The 17,316-nt window shown below is 42.6% G+C and overlaps 1 protein-coding gene across 1 annotated transcript; it reads right to left on the bottom strand.

Annotated features, from left to right (window-relative positions):
• Nucleotides 1-672: 672 nt before the first annotated feature.
• On the bottom strand, nucleotides 673-10,954 carry LOC121180699 (platelet-derived growth factor subunit A-like). The gene is made up of 6 exons (XM_041036317.1): nucleotides 10,203-10,954; nucleotides 9,748-9,844; nucleotides 6,268-6,375; nucleotides 5,810-6,003; nucleotides 1,942-2,068; nucleotides 673-856 (listed from the first exon to the last, which is right to left on the bottom strand). The coding sequence occupies exons 1-6, from the start codon at nucleotides 10,263-10,265 to the stop codon at nucleotides 846-848; spliced, it is 600 nt and encodes a 199-aa protein (XP_040892251.1). The 5' UTR covers nucleotides 10,266-10,954; the 3' UTR covers nucleotides 673-845.
• Nucleotides 10,955-17,316: the final 6,362 nt, after the last annotated feature.

Raw genomic sequence — 17,316 nt, 5'->3', positions numbered from 1 at the left:
AGTATTATGATCCTCCAGATAATCTCCCTCTCTCACACACACACACACACACACACACACACACACACACACTCACAGAAACCTGTTCAGCTCCTCTTTCTGTTTTAAATGAAATCTTAAATCCTTGTGCAGAACACAAGCATTTTGTGTGACAAGCCTGTTTCACTAAAAGTTGTATTTTACAATTAAAACTCCCAATTAGTTTTCATATAAATAGTTTATTAGTATCAGTAACATGTCAGGAGGATTTTTTTCCCCTCCATTCTTTATGTGGATAACATACCTAAACAGAAACAGACAACGATAGAAAATGAGAGGTTATAAAAATAAGAGGATATACTGTGTGTGTGTGTGTGCGTGTGTGTGTGTGTGTGTGTTTTGCTGAGGAAGAGTAAATCTTGGAGTACAAAACTTAATCCCAGTCACTGTTTTCTAGAAAGGATTTCACCCGGTTCATAATCCCAGTCACTGAGCGGTTTATACTCTGGAGAAGGAACAAGACGCAGACATTAAGTCCTCCAGTATCCCAGAATCCACCTCACGTCTGCAGTCCAGTGGTCTGCATTTTCAGCATCTAATCGCCTTTTTTTTTTTTTTTCCATCGAGGAATCACAGCGAGGAAAGTGACATTTTATTGAGATACAGTTGGTTGAGGTTCACAGGAGTCAGTTATTCTCGGTCAAACCTCCCAAAGGTTCACTGCTCAAAATAAATTCCATCAAACCTTTCACAGTCACTTGCTGCCAGGTGGTGAAGATGTTAGAGGCAAAAGGTGCTTGTCCTTGTTTTGTGCTTCTTGTCGTTTTTTTTTTTCCTCCTCCACTCCTTCATCTATCCTTCTCTATTCACCTGATGCCTGTTGAAAGAAAGGTCAGGTGAATTCGAGGACAGATAAACACACCTTTTTTTTAAACATCTTTCCTTTTCATACAGAAAAACTTTCTTTGCTGGTACTGTTTTGTCAACCACTGCCAGCCATGGCGAGCTGTGCCGCATACAATATCGTTCAAAGTTTCAAATAAATTACAAAGCGATTCAAAGTCTGATCAAAGTTGTTTTTCCCATTAAAGTCTTGATTAATTACGTCTGTCAACATGTTAAGTTGGGACTTAAGTTTAATTCAAAGTATTTTGCTTCATATTCACAGTTTGAGGAGCTGAATAAGCGATTTTACATTCAGCTGATGTCGATGCGACTCGCAGGAAATCAGCAGGAAGGTGTGTTGGCAGAAAATCACATGGCTGCTGCAGGGACTGACCCCGGATTACAGCATTACAGGATACTCTAACTGCCAGACCTCGGCTGTAATACCAACAGGACTCATGTCATTCATTGTGTGATTTACAGACTGATGGACACATTTCCGTCCTGGGCTTCAAACCTGTGATTTTACACTTAACTACCATGTTACACAGACACTTACAAACACACACACCCACACAATACAAATTATGAATCCAGAGCCATTCAGCATGATTTTAATACGTGTTGGAACTGGGAAAAAGATTTTTTTTTTTTTTAAATCAATTATACAGTCTGTAGTTGGCTGTGGTCCAGGAGAGAGACTTGGATAATGAGGAGCAGGGTGTGTGTGTGCGTGTGCGTGCGTGTGTGCGTGTGTGTGTGAGGGGGTGTTGCCCTGAGGGAGGACTAATTCAGGCTAAGAGGAAAAACACAGTAAATACCTCAGATCTCTTATCAGCTCCCTTGGTGTCAGTAGACACATTCAGACAGGAGCAACCCTCACATGTGAAATGAGCCAATCCATAAGCACGCACACACACACACACACACACACACACACACACACACACACACACACACACACACACACACACACACACACACACACACACACACACACACACACACACACACACACACACACGCACACACACACACACACACACACACACACACACACACAGACTGTATGCTCACCGTTGTCTGTGTCTGAGTTTGGGCTGATGTGGCGTTTGTTGGTGCACATGCAATCCAGGTGATCCTCCAGCCTCACCTGCACCTCCCTCAGCTTGGGCCGCCGTCGCACGTACTCCACCTTCGCCACCTGGAGCGAGAGAGAGAATCAGATGGAGGAGGCAACAAAAAAAAAAAGCCTTTCAAATAAACAAAAACATGAGACCAACAATATATGGAATGGATTTAACAGTATGTTTATCTGCTCTAATGTAAGAAGCAAATGTTGGAGACAGTATCTTCAACCAACTCACGGCGCTGATGTTAATTAGCTTGCTATAGCTGATAAAATCCTCTGTCTGAAATTAAAGATATTATTTTCAGGATGCCTCTGCAATCACTGTAAAGTGCAAATGTGCTGTGCCAGAACAGAAAGTTTGACAGACGTGGAAACACTAACTCAGGGTGTTGTGACTTAATGAAGAGCAAGCTGAAGATTGATTTTAAGCTACGGAGTGCACAACCTTAAAATCCTCCAGAAAAATGGAGCATCGTTGATTTATTTATTTATAAGTTCAATTTACAGTGAATTTACAAAGAATTTACAGTGAATTTCTGTGGGTTTAAACAAAACTTGGATGCACAACATGAGTTTGGCGATGCTGCAAGAAATTACTAAGGGAGCATCTAATGCTACCGTAAATGTGTTTTACAAGGTCTACACATAAAAATCCTTTCGCGAGCAATTTATTTGAAAATGACAACTATTCCCTACTGTACCTATGTAAACACACAGGTGTGCCTGCTCTTGTTTGGAGGAATAAGTAGAGCATTAACACTGCCAGGTGGTTTGATTTCACTGACGCTAAGTGATGCATGTTTTGTTTTTGTGTCAACACTCGTCACACTTGCTGCCAACTCAGAATGTCTGAACCTGGTCACCCAAACAGCTATAGCTTCATCTTCCACACATACATATTTATGCACAGAAAGCCATAAACATGTGCGTCAACATACCAAGTATATTATAAACACACAGAAACAATGCAACACACACACACACACACACACACACACACACAGATACACTACATGCTGATGCTCACATCCCAGACAAAGAGCCAAGCGAGTGGAGCTCCAGGTCTGATTGCACAACATCTCTGCTTCAAGTCTGAACAGACACCGCCGAGCAGAGACCAAAAAACACGGCAACCGGGGAGGTTCAGCTAAGGTGAGGAGCTGTGCTGCTGCAGCACCCATCAGGCCAGCGTCCTGACACCCTGCGAGGGGATGCTTGTTTTCAAAACCTCATTCTTTTATCACCTGAAGTCCCTACCTAAACATGTCTTTAGCTGTTTCCAAGGCTTCTCTCAGAGGAGCAGGCAAAAATTTTGCAGATTTTTACCAAATGCAATAATCACTCAAATGGGGATAACAGCTTATACTCTGTTGTATGAAGAAGAAGTGGGGGAAAAAAAAAAAAAAAAGCTTGAGAGGCGGTTCAGATCTGCCTTTTTCACCTGGCCCATCACTGCATGAAATGGGCCGTGTGTCAGTTTTGGAAAAATACAGACGTTTTTGACTTAAACTGCACAATTTGACATCAACAAGGTGAAGGGGATTTCAGGAGGTCAAGGTGAATGATGGGAATACATAGGAAAAAAAACTCACATCCTGCTCCCTACATGTCTACGGTTTAGGCACTAACATACTTGGTTGAGATTGGAGAAAATGTGTGGTTTGGATCTGCGTTGTGAATTGCGTTGGTTTAAAAAGATGCTGAAAAAGTTAGGAAGTTCAGTCTTGTGCTTCACGTCGGCATTGACAAGACCATGATGCTTCAGTGAGCAGAGGGCATTATAAGGAAAATAAATGAAATACATTAACACTGAACACTTTGCATGGACATAAACACTACCTTGTTACAGATTTTATAAAAAATACTTGCTAATGTACTTTATTTGTTCTCTAAATGTGTTTAAACGGCCACAGGTGAGGGGGTTTGAAGGGCTGGACTCAGACCAACCGGTAAACCAAGAGCCTTCCCTTCAAGTTCAGCTCACTCGTAAATCGTCTTGTCTATCTCACACTCACTTACACTTGGATGTGCAAGACCCCAAGACACCTGAGGCAGCAACTTGCTCCAAACTGAAGGAGCAACCCATCATTATCCAGAGTACAACAGCCTCGGATTTGAAGATTCTCATCTCACCTGCGTCACACTCACTGGCTGATGTGATAGTAGTAAGATTAAGATTCCGATCTTAATGTTATCGTTCTCTCTCTCTTTGCCTCACAGATGGACACACCAGCCAAACCTTAGCCCTGCCATATCCCCTCTGGCTGCGTGCGAGTCCATCTTGCAATCGTGACCGTTTACCCTCTGAACGCTGGATCTCAGCACATGTGAGTGACTTTATTTTTGATTTCCTCTGTGAGCAGACAAAGGACGAGTCCTTTCATCTCAGATTGTGTATCAGCAGGCCAAAGCACAGAGAATCAAGTTTGCCCTCCCCTCCTCTTTCACCATTTTATACCTCTTGACCTCTGGCAACACACACTAATACCTATTCTCATTTCTCCATCTTTCACTCTTCTTATTCCGCCACTCACTCACTGTCAGCTTATCTGATTTTTATGTTTTTACCTTTGTATGTGGGCCCAATTTTTTAAATCTAATTGAACTCTGGGAACAGAGCTCAAAACATCTTTGAGATAAGCGGTAATTGGAACCACTATAAATTGTGATGGTGAATCCATATACCAACCTGTGCCATTAATATGTAACAAACTGTACACACACATGCCCATATTGTACACACACAAGCCCCTATTTACACAACGAATATCAAGTTCATATTGTTATGCTCATGGTTTAAAAGTGTCTCTTAGATCCCTTTCCTGTGAGCAGAACACAAACGCACACACACACACACACACACACACCTTGCCAGTTGGCAGGGTGTGACTGTAAACCAGTCGGGGTTTACTGAGTCTTATTTCCAGCTCTGGCAGAGATCAAAAGGAAGCTATTATGTTCTCGAGCTAACTCACTGCCAGACTCTGAGTTACCAACACACATACACTTACAAACACTGACACAATGCTTAAGCTAGGGAGAGTAATTGTTCTTGGCAGGTGTGGAGTGTATATCTCCAGCAAGTGGTTGTGTGTTCACATGCCATCATTAGTTTTGTGTGTGTGTGTGTGTGTGTGTGTGTGTGTGTGTGTGTGTGTGTGTGTGTGTGTGTGTGTGTGTGTGTGTGTGTGTGTGTGTGTGTGTGTGTGTGTGTGTGTGTGTGTTCAGGGTCGGGGCCACTAAAAGACAAACAAAAGCCTTTTACAAAGTATTTGTCAGTTATTTACAAGCAACATGTCAAGATGTTGAAATCGTAAGAATCAAAGTTTTGGCCTCATTTTTTCTGTTTTTGTTTGTTTTTTGTTTGCTGCTCTCATACTGTTTATGTAACGCAAACATACAGTCTGTATCGGTTTATCTCAGGAGAATATATCAAGGGGCCATGTTGTTAAATTTGTCTCCACCGCTGGTTGGTTCGTCAAAAGGGAAAACCTCTGCTCTGATGCAAGGCTGTTCAGTGAGTCTGGGTCACAGGTCACAGTCTTTGACAGATCCTGTCTACTGTAAAGTATTCAAGGTGCCAGGCTTCAATATCGAAAAATGAGGTAAAAATAAAAAATAAAAACACTTAAGACTTCTGAAAGAGCAATTAAAATTAATCCTGAACTTCAGAATAAATAAATAAATACAGTGAGAAATGACTTCTAAACTGATTTACAGATATTTATCCTTGATGGAGCTCAGAGATCCTAACACTTATGTAAAGAGAGACTAAGTAGTGTGTGGATAACGGAACATCTTTTTGTTTTGTACCTTGACCGTGCGGTGGTGCTTGCGGGCTGCCTGGCACCTCATGTTGCTGGTGTTGCAGCAGCCAGTGCAGCGTTTCACCTCGACGCAGGGCGGCCAGATGATGAAGTTGGCCGAGGTGGGGTCCACCTGGCTCCTGGGGATCTCATAGATCGTCGTCCGCACCTTACACACAGCTGGCAAGGCCTCTTCCACCACTGAAGGGGAACAAAGAGGTCAAAGGTTATAGAAACCAACTTTAATTCTATATACATATACTTTATATCTACATTTAGCCATTGTGTGTCACTTTGTTGGACAATTGTATGTGTGTATGTGTGTGTGTGTGCGTGCATGCGTGCGTGCGTGCGTGTGTGTGTATGTGCGTCTGTGTGTCTTACCAGTGCTCCTCCTGTGTCTGGTGTGTGTGTGTGCGTGCATGCGTGCGTGCGTGTGATTGTGTGTGCGTCTGTGTGTCTTACCAGTGCTCCTCCTGTGTCTAGTGTGTGTGTGTGCTCTCTTCAGGTCAGGGAAGCTGTGAGAGGAGTCCTTGTGGTAGCTGTATTTGGTCTCCTCGATCACCTCGTTCTCTGGACAAAGACAAAACAAAACACACACACACACACACACACTGTTAACAGCACCATTCATAAATATTCCCAGATTCTTATACCAAACACACCCACATTCTGAGACCTATCCAAAGGGAAAAACACATGAAAGAACTTCATTTTCTGAGGACCAAGCACGTTCTTAGTAAATGCTGGAACAGATAAATGGATTTTTCCTTTTAAGACTGAATTTTTAGAAATTTTAGTCTAAAACAAGTTCAAGGGGTCACCTAAAACATTAGAAGTCCTCTAGGGGCCATTGATATTTAACTGACAAAACTGTTCATTTTCCCATAATTTTCAAGAATGAAATGTTTGTCAAGGCAAAAGAGGAAATATCTGGTTATGAGGACAAACTGACTGACAGCAAACCAAAAAGTGAAAAGAGCAGGATGCTCACATGCTGCAGAGAGTTGTTTATCACAGACGTCTTTCAAGTCTGTCCTGATCAGAGTACGAGCTTAACCTGGTTATTCTAACTGAGTTACCATGTTTATATACGTCAACAGGTTACTGAGTTCTCTGCATGTAAATGTGGCCGGTGAGAAACACAGTGTGTGTAGCAGGTACATTTTAAATCTAATTCAAATAAAGACACGGATACACACACACACACACACACACACACACACACACTGCATCGGGAGTTCACTGTGAGGTCAAGTCACAACTCGACTGCTGAGGAAACGTTCACAAAAGCCAACAGTTCACAAGCCAAACTGACAGAGAATGGAGAATCAGACTGAGCTGTTTGGCTTCTCCCTGTCCAGCGTTTCACGTCTGAATACTCGATTCTGAGCCACAGATACACATAGGTACACACAGATTTAGGCTTCATTTTACTTTCCACAAGAGGAAATTTATCTTACATCCAACCGAAGCATTAAATACACAATCTGGTGCCGATCCAGCCATCATCCTCCCGCCTAGTCATCGTCACACACCAGTAATGTATGGAAGAATAACAATAAACTGACTCATCCTGAGCGTTTGATCGCAGCCTTCAAAATTTATCCAAACCAGAAATGTTTATCTGTTCATGCTGTTTTCATACAACCAGTCAACAGGTTGTATAAAAAGGTTTCAGATTCTTCCTTAGCGCCATGATGCAGGTTGAGCGTATGTGGTCTGAGTTCACCTCCCCTCCGGGCACAAAAGGCGACATATTTCTTTCAGGGTGGTTAGGGCTTCATGATATGAATAGAGGAACAGTTGTGGAGTGCAGTCTCTAGTGATGCTCCAAGTCTGTTTCATGACTGATGTGCTTCTATTTAACAGCACACAAGCGAATCAATGAGCCTTAAACCATGACAGGCTGTAAAATCCGAGCTGCGGCTTATTTAGTGATGATTTAAAATGCAACACGGGAGGGGTGATTGCACCCCGGACAACAGGCATGTTTTTATACAAAGATAACGCCTTTGTGTGTTTGTGTCACAAGTGATGTTGTAAAAGTCAATCGAGTGTTTCTGAAGTGTTCGTCAAACCATTTCAGGACTCTGCACTGCCAAACCAAAGGATATCCACAGACTTTTCAGAGGCAATAAATTCTGAGATTATGTGTGGACTTCTGTGCGCGTGTGTGTGAGTGTGTGTTCATGTCTGTGTGTCCATGTGTGTGGGAGAGCGGGAAAAAAGAGAGAAAGATTCCTGGAAATCAGCATAAATGAGGTGTGGGCAGGACTGTTTTAATTTGATTGTGAATACCAAACCTCACCCTTTTTTTTTTTTGTCTGTGTGTGTGTGCACCCGTCGCTCTTACTGCCATGTGTGTGTGCAAGCCGTCACGCACACACGCCTGCCTATATACACAATGCCCTTCTGAAACACAACAAAGTCCACCTCCGACATCTCCCTCTCTCTTTCTCTCCCTCTCTCAGTCTCTGCATCTCTCTCTCGTCCTGACATGCAGGAATTTGAGCATGAATTATACATAGCAACACAGCAGCCTTCCAGCGAGCCCTGCTCCCAAACCAATAATGGGCAGCATGACAAGAGCATAATGAAGTGAGCCACTTGACCCCCACCAAGCCGGGGAGCCGTCACACTCGACATTTGCATCTCAATGATGCCAGGATTAATGGTGGCACCGCTCAGAGCAGCAGACATTAAAAAATGAATCAACTATTTTTCACGGGCAGCGAGAATTTCGGAGCAGAAGAAAAGTTTCTGTGGCAGAAACTTAGTCTGACTCAAGGCAGAGATGCATTAAAGGTGGAGAGACTTAGATTTCCCTCGGTGAGTGTCAGGTGTTGGACAGGAAGCAGAAGAAAAATGTTAAATAATGTGGCAGTAAATGTGTTCCTCTGACTGCAGAAATGAACCAGTTTCTCCAAATATTCAGCCATTACATGTAGACAACAGCATGAAAATGCAATACAGAGCAACAACCAAGACCATCAACACAAACTAAAGGTGTAGTATTGCACTTCCATAACTTTGGGGGACTTGCAAGAAGCGACTGAAAAAAAAAACAAAAAAGAAAAGTCAAAATCAATGCTGTAGAAGTCTTTAGAATAGGTGAAGCTCCAAAACACTCCAATTCCCATAATGCAGCTGCCTCTTTACTTGACCCTCCATGACTAGTAAATGCTTACAGCTTTAAAAATCCAAACCATGTGCAGTTTCTAAAGCAGGCGTCCATTCAAAAACCTTTAGTGTCCACGCCCACACAGAACCAGATTTCTCCACTTTTTTTTTTTTTTAAACTTTACAATTTCATCCAGATTCACAGAAGACATTATACAACAATAAACAGATTTTTAAGCACAAAATTGACAAAATACCCCTTTAAACAAACACTTTCTTTACAAACACACACCTTATTCCTAGTTTATGTTCAGCAGTGTTTGATAAGCCGAAAGTTAACTCAGAGTTCAAGGAGGGTGTAGAGAGAAAGACGGACTGCTGGTCTCCTAGCATCATCCAGTGAGGCATTTCAGTAATGAGATGAGAGGGCAGCATCTTCTCACTGTTCACTGAACCAGATACAACTAATACCTCAGTTCAGAGTCTTTCAGGGAACAGACAGAGAGGGAAGCAGCAGCAGCTCTGACCAACTCTGAGCAAAGAAAAGCAGCTCTGCATCTACCTGCACAGCTTTGTTCTTTCAGGCTTCTTGAATGCTAAGATGGCTTTGATGCAAGTTTTGAGTTTACACACATTTTGTCAACAAGCCTTTTCTTAAAAAAAAAAAAAAAAAAAAACTGAGCAGGTATTTTTTACATTATGGTGCTCATATGTTACCACAAACGTGGCATACACTGAATTTTCTATGGGCCTGTTTGCTGAATAACCTCATTTTTCAGTAATCCAGTTCTTGGGAGTGAGAGTTATAATGAAGCGCTTTACCTACGGAGTCTAGCTCTAGCAGCCGCTGGAGGTCGCTGATGCTGCGGATGTCGCTGCGGGAGAGCCGCTCCAACAGCTCCCGGGGGAGAGGGGACTCCTGTGGGGAAAAAGGCAATCAGAGAGACCCTTTTACTGGGTAAGGAGATACGAAGCTGCGCCTGGCGATTCGTAAAAGCATACAGTCATCGCTAATCTGCAAACGCATGATCTGTGTCCCAGCTCTTTTAAAAGGAGTTTGATGCAATCAAAAATAAAGTACTACTAGTAATAGTAATGCCTAACTGTGCCAAAGAAAGAGAGAAACATATGTGCGTAATTACGCAGACTCGATTTAACCTGTTGCATTGCCGCATTCACCCTTTTGTTTCTGTGTGAGATGCAACAAAAAGGTCGAATACATTTGACTGCAACCAGCAGCAACCACCAACCACCACACACTATCGGCCCGGGATTACCTCAGCAGCGGTGCGTAACAGGCAGAGGCAGCCGGCGAGGAGGTGGTAAATCGAAGCTCTCATCTCCTCTCAGATCCGCTGCATAGGCACCAGAACGAGGCGATGGTCCACTGCAGGAGCCGGGCTGTCGCTCCCTGGCCACGGGAGCCCAGAATCATCCCTCGGGAGAACTGGCCACCACCACAGCCCCAGTAAAAGAGCGAACCAGGAGCCTAGAAAACTTAAATGATCTTTTAACTCCTGAGTGAGATGAGGCACAGACTAAAGCTTACTCTGCTCCTACATTCAGTGCAAATCACTGTAGGTGAGCGAGGGGCTGATTTTCAAACTAATATAAAAGTGACCATAAAACTTGTTTAAGTCCAAGTTGCGGGGAAAATAGTTTGAAGTATCAAAAAGCTCATCAATCAAACCTAACTCAGGTCAAGTTGATGTCCAGCTGCTCTGCGCTTCAAAAGAACAGGTGTCCAGTGGAAGTACGAAAAAAAATCTTTCACATTCACACGCCCAACAATATCCATCGTTTTTTTCCTTCAGAATAATCCGTTCCAAATCACATATTTGCGCATCCTGCAGCGGCTCAGCGTCTTGGCACTTTTTGTGGGCGAATCACCAGAATTTGTTAGATCCTTTAACTTGAAACATCCACAAACCACCAGTCTCAGAGGTCCAGGTCCAGAAAACCAGGAGGAAAGGAGAAATCTCCCTGCGCCAAAGCCCAGAGGAGTCTGAGGTCAGCTCCCCACGGTCGTGTGATCTCCGGGGTGAATGAAGTCGAGATGCTTTCAGTCACAGGATATAACTGTGCGCGTCCCCGTGGCAGTACACCGAGTACGCGCTTTTCACAACAGACTACAGAACATTGTAGACAGGCAGTCATTCGGGAGGTCGTGTATGTCTCTGTGTCACATCTGTATCACAGCTTCCAACAACTTTTACCGAATAACTTACCAGAAGGAAGTGAGTGACATATTCAGCAATTATAACTCAGTAATGCACGTGTAAATACATACACACACACACACACACACACACACACCGAGCCACTGAGCGATGATTAACTCTCCTTCTGTAGGTTAATTCATAACCTACCTAAAAAAAAACATTTGTGAATAAGTTGCTGCTAAAGTCAGTACCCCTCCACTTCTCCCTTAAATTATCCTGTGTGTGTGTGTGTGCATGTGTGTGAGCAGTAGATTAGTGACCCTGTCCGTGTTTAATTGCTGTGTAATAAAGCTCATTAATGAGTGTCCAGACCAGAGACTGACTGCCCTGAGAGAGAGAGAGGGAGAAGTTTGTTGGAGCTATATGCAGGGTCAAGGGTTCACCACCACACTGGAATTCATCATTTCAAAGAGCATCCAAAGGGGTGTGCTCGCAGGAATCTCCAGGAAACACACACACACACACACACACACACACACACACACACACAAAGAAAGGATAGGTGCTGAAGTGGTTCATTCGTGATGCTGTCTCTTAATCTGACCAAGTGAATCCTCCTTCTGACTCTGAAATAACCCTCGTGCACATTAAGAAACATTTTCAGAATTGTTCCTTCTTGCAACAGCATTACCTGCACTGTCTTGATGGCAAAATGTAATGTTATGTAGTTTGGGGGGACTTGATGGCATCACTGCACAAGGAGTGTGTCAAACCGAGAATCTGTGACATGAAAAGAAGTTTGCATTGATCCATTTCTGAGTGAAGTAAATTGTTGAGGGAATGTAAAAGACTTCCCAGAGCTAAAGCTTCATAAAGCAGCGCTGGAATCTGGAAATCCAGCCTCAAGCATTCAAACATGCACGTACACATTTACTCTCCCTTTGTCTGTCTCACTTTCGCATGCACAAACACACACATGCACAGCTATTCACCCCATATCCTTAATTTGACCATGCACACATGGTGGTTTAAAAATGTGTTAATCTGACTCAGGGCTGCAGGTTCCTCTGAGGACAAAGAAACAACCGAGCAAGTGGGGAGAAAAAGAGAGAGTGGGAAAGACAGGCAGAGATAAGAAGCTTGTTGATACCAAGATGAAGCCTATTTGGATGAAAGAAGACGACAGTGGGGTGACAGAGTGTGTGTGTGTGTGTGTGTGTGTGTGTGTGTGTGTGTGTGTGTGTGTGTGTGTGTGTGTGTGTGTGTGTGTGTGTGTGTGTGTGTGTAGAAAATCCAGCCTGTGTTGGACCAAACACTCCTCCAATTAAAGCCCATTTAGCCTGACAGAGGCTAATACCATCACAACAGAAACCCAACTCTGTTTCTCTCCCTCCATCTCCCCAGAACGGTCTCGGTGTACCAAACACACACACACACACACACACACACACACACACACACACACACACACACACACACACACACACACACACACACAAAGACACAAAGACAAAGGACCGGAATGATGTAGGGGAAATGGGTCAGAACCGATTCGGATCTTGAGTGGCTCGTGCCGTGACGCTGTCACTTCCTCCTGGCAGCAGCTTCTCCTCTGATGCATCCCACTTGTTCTGGTCTTTTTTTTTCTTCTCTTCCGTTGCCTGTCTTTCTTTGGGCTTGTCGACTTGACTTTTTGGGGGCACTGAAGGTGCGTAATTGTCACATTTGTACACTCAAATACTGCAAACTTGTGGACAGTAAATACATCACACTATATAGTAAAGACGGAATAATTTGGTCACAGCTTTTTGAGGAAAAATGGGACATCACAGTGAACACTGGTGCGTCATATGTGCTGCTGAAACAGTGTCCTTTTTGACACCACCACTAGGGGGCGTCAACGTTGTCAATTCAACTCATAGCACCTTTAAAAGTTTTGTTTGTTAGAAATGTTTTATATGTTTACATATATTATTATTTTATCAGATATCAGTTATTATCAGATAAAATTTTGAACTTAACTTTCATTTAACATAGGTAACATATTTTATTTACTTATTTTTAGTGAAAATTAAAACAGTGTGAGCCCTCTATTGTGCTTGAGACCTTAATACTACTTTTCAACACTCCATATGGCTATACAACAGCTTTCATCCACAAAAGCTTCTTTTTCTCCCACATAACTTTCCAAGTGGAGTATGTCACGGGGAGACCCCGTGCCCTAAACTAAGGCACATGCACTACACACTCTTTCTCAGGTAGATTTTATCAAAATGTTAATACCTGGTGGAAACCGCTGGGGAGATGTGAGTGATATGAACATTTGGAGGAGGGGGTGAAAGAGAGAAGACACATTGTGACTGGGTATTTGATTCATTGAATTTAAATTGTGTTCACCTGTCTCCTTTGTGGCACTCCTTCCCCCTGTCAGACCAGGAACAGCCAAACCTGTGCTGGAGCATTCCATTTGGTTAAATAGGGGGGTTCACAGGGGAAGAAACCAAATGTGGTAGACTGGGAGGGGTGTTTTGTGTTTTTTGCTGAAATAACCCGTATAAGTATCTTGTTTAAAAAGAAATATGTGGTTTTAAAGTAAGTTTAGCTGAACTTCTATGTGACAATATGTTATTTGATATCGTTATTACTGTAAGTGTGCTGGAAGACATAATTGATTTTGATTGCTCCAGACTGCTGCAACTCATTGTTTCACTCCGGGTTTCTCGGCCACCCTCACAGACTAGACATATTTTATAGAGTTTATTTATAACAAGCCAAGGGAAAAGCTTGTTGCATCACATTTTTTCTCGTACAACTGTTCCAGGTCCTTTCCTGGAAGCAGAAACACAGCATACACCATCCTGGGGTTTGGTGACCTTGCTCAGCAGCACTTCAGCAGCGTCTGGCACAGTCAGTGCCAGCAACAATTTTCCCACCAAACATTCTGTCCTGTGGGAGAGCGGAATGCCACCAATGGGAACAGAGCAAACTGAACATATAACAGTAAGATTTGGGGAGGAGGGTGTTGGAGATATGAGCAGCAATAGAAAAAAGAATGTTTAAGAGACAGAGAGGCAGTAAAAGTTAATCCAGTGAGGGATAAAAACTTTTATGAGCAGGGTGGGGGCTAAGGGCTATCCCCGAATTATTCACAAAACCAAGCACATGGTGGAAAAAAAAACCCTTTATACACATTTTCCCCTCCCCTTCTCTCCTCAATCCAGCCAACATTAATTACTGAAGCCTTTTCCAAAAAAAAGTCAGAATGGATTTCACCGTTAAACCCGGAGCAAGTCCGCTACTGGACACCTGCCAAAACCTATTGTGCGACGCATGAATGTTTGGTCACCGGCCAACTGCAGACTTATCCTGGATTACCATCTCAAATATGCTGGCATTTACCTATATGTAATGCTACCCCCCGCCACCCACACCAAACACCCCACCCGTCTCTTCATCACAGCCCACAAACCTCAGAGAGAATGCTTTATTTAGGTCTGTTTGGGAAAGAGAAAACACAGGGCCCTTGTGCTATGTGAACTCATAGTCTCGAAGACAGAGAGCTTAACTGGAAGGGGCATACAGTAAGTGCTGGACCTCCCACCAATCTGATTCAGATTTACTCTGCTTTAGAGACTAGACTGGAAAGCACTCAGTGGGCTTATACTGCCCGTATGCTGCTCAGTTTTCTGGTTTTGTTATCTAAATAAAAGATAGATATTTATAAATGTTTAATATTGCATCTGGATCTTTATTGGAATACAAGCGGTGCCTGACAATCACTGAACAATCATGTGGCAAATGTTTTCCTCGTCCAGTTGTTCATGAAAAACTATTATGAAGTTAAAAAAAAATCTAAACTAAAAAAATAAAACAGAATATGTGGGTGGGGTTTTGTTACAAGAATAATTTAAATCAAATTTTCATTATATATTGGTTAAATGAATGAAAGAGACCTCAAACACATTCTTTGGAAATGTAAGTTTTTTTCCAGCTGAAATTCAAACATACACTATGATTATCCTGCTATGGTTTGCTCTCCAAAATGCCCACGAGCTAATGGTCAAGTGTGGTTTTATGTGATGGGTGGTCTGAGCTAGTCAGCACAAATTACATTTGATTGGATATATTTATGTAACCGCCACCAAAGACAAGATGACTCGACAAAAAATTTACTGGACAGGGAAAGGAAGGAATTTTGTTATAAAAATACCGAATAAATATATTTTTAAAACTAATTTAACATGGAACAAAAGATAAATGAACAATCAAAATGTCGTCCCTCTGACGATTGACCATGGCAGTGCGGCTGAGTCCAAGAGAAGCTGTGAGCTGTGTGCACAATGCTTTCTAAAAGATTTAAATTAAAACACATCTTTGGTGGAAACATTATCTTTCACGACAGAGAACCAGGTCTGGGTTGAGCCTCTAAGCCAGCTGGGGAAATGTGAAAGGGGCACAATAGTTCAGCAACACTTGAGATGACCTTCTTGAGATGACCTTGGACAAGGTATTGGTTTTACAGGGCAGGTTTCCAGTGTGAATATGTTTGTGTGTGATACTGATAAAGTACACATGGTTATTTGATTTCGACTGGAAAAAATAAAAACTGAAATCTTCATGGGAACACCAGTAAGTATTACAATTCAAATTATAAACAAATTAACCCTGAAATGTGAACTAAACAGAGGAATGACTCTACGATGGGACAGACGTGTCTCTGCGTTCTCATCAGAGTCTTAAGACAAAACATCACAACACTGATCTTGCCTGAGTACTTCCTGTACTGTTAACATCTGTTATCCCTCTGTGTTTGTTCAGATGATATAATCGAAGAGCTGATTCCACACGTCAAGTACAGGAAGTGACAGCAGCAAGGCAGCAAGGCAACAAAGCAATGATACTTGCATACTTGCAAGAGAGATTAACCACATGGAAACATGGACGTGACAGAGATAAACCCCATCTATGTTGCTCACCGCTGTGAGAAAGGCTGTAAAACAGTAGCCATTTCTGTTCAACACTGTTGAGCTTCATGCAGGACTAGACAGACTTGCAGTAGTAAAGTGTATAATTCACATTCAAAGCTGTGATCTTAACATCAGTAGTACTTGTAGCAGCGTTACTGTCAATGCAACAGTCACACCATCTTCTTCTCCTCCCCCCCCTCTGCAGCGAGGTCATCCTCTCCCTTTGCTATTTATGCTTCTGTCTCATATTAGTTTGTTATTCTGTGTCAAACCACAACAGAGTCTGTCATTCTTTGTGTATAATGGAGGTATAATTGAGACTCTCCTGGGTATTATTGCTATAATCTATGGCTCAAACCACAAAATAACCATCAGTTCGTTTTTTTCAAACCGTCTTTTCATTCTGTGATATCTGTGTAAGCCTGTGTTACCTGGAAGACACACTGTGGCAAGCACAAGATGAAAGAAGCTATTACACCGCTCTCATCTGTGATGTGACACAGAAAAAGATTAGCTGAAGCCTCAAGATCTTTGTCTTTTCGACACCATGTCTTTCTCTATCCAACATCTGCATAAATTTATAGTATTTTAAAACACAAAATCTTTCAATTTTCAAATGGAAAATGAAATTCAGAATCTGACTCTTTGACCATTTTAAAACATGTACATCTTAATGCTTTGTAAAGAGCCGCAGTCCAGTGGTGCGATGTGGATATCATATGGCCCTTGGAAACATTAGCCTGGGTTAACCTGGTTAGTAGAACATCAGGTCAAACTGAAAAGGTCCTCTGGACTGCAGAGTTGAGGATGTTTAGCCTACAAGGTTTCATGAGTTCATCACCATCATTGTCACTGCCTGATGGGGACTCCCATGGTGCCACATGAAAGATAATGGAAAACAACAACACACGCACATTTTGTGCAGTTATTAACACAAATGGATCAGAACACAGTTTAAATGCAGCAATGGTTGCCGGAGGGTCAGTAAATCAAGTTTGTGACCAGCTAATTACTACTTTGATCCTAGGGATGGTCAGGAAATTTTGATTGGGGTGGTGAAAGCAGAGAATTTCCCCATCCCTTCCTGTGAATGCTGGTAAGGCACTACTTCCCATTACCCAGCAGCTCCTGTGGAACCGCTCCTTGGGCCAATGGACCAGAATGTGTGCGATTGTTAAAACAGCAGTTATGTTCAGGTAATGCACCTTGGTTTAGCTTTTGCAGGTCGCAGCCACAGCTGAACTTTAAAATAAAACTCAAAA

This window comes from Toxotes jaculatrix, chromosome 4, assembly GCF_017976425.1.
Source record: "Toxotes jaculatrix isolate fToxJac2 chromosome 4, fToxJac2.pri, whole genome shotgun sequence".
Taxonomy (NCBI): domain Eukaryota; kingdom Metazoa; phylum Chordata; class Actinopteri; family Toxotidae; genus Toxotes; species Toxotes jaculatrix.
Note: the sequence above shows the minus strand (reverse complement) of the source record. Positions and strands in the feature narration are given on the sequence as shown.

Coding starts and splice junctions, on each gene's coding strand:
- LOC121180699 (XM_041036317.1), bottom strand. CDS start 10,265: ATGAGAGCTTCGATTTACCACCTCCTCGCCGGCTGCCTCTGCCTGTTA. Junction 9,845..10,202: donor TGTTACGCACCGCTGCTGAG/GTAATCCCGGGC, acceptor TTTTCCCCACAG/GAGTCCCCTCTCCCCCGGGA. Junction 6,004..6,267: donor TAGACACAGGAGGAGCACTG/GTAAGACACACA, acceptor GTTCCCCTTCAG/TGGTGGAAGAGGCCTTGCCA.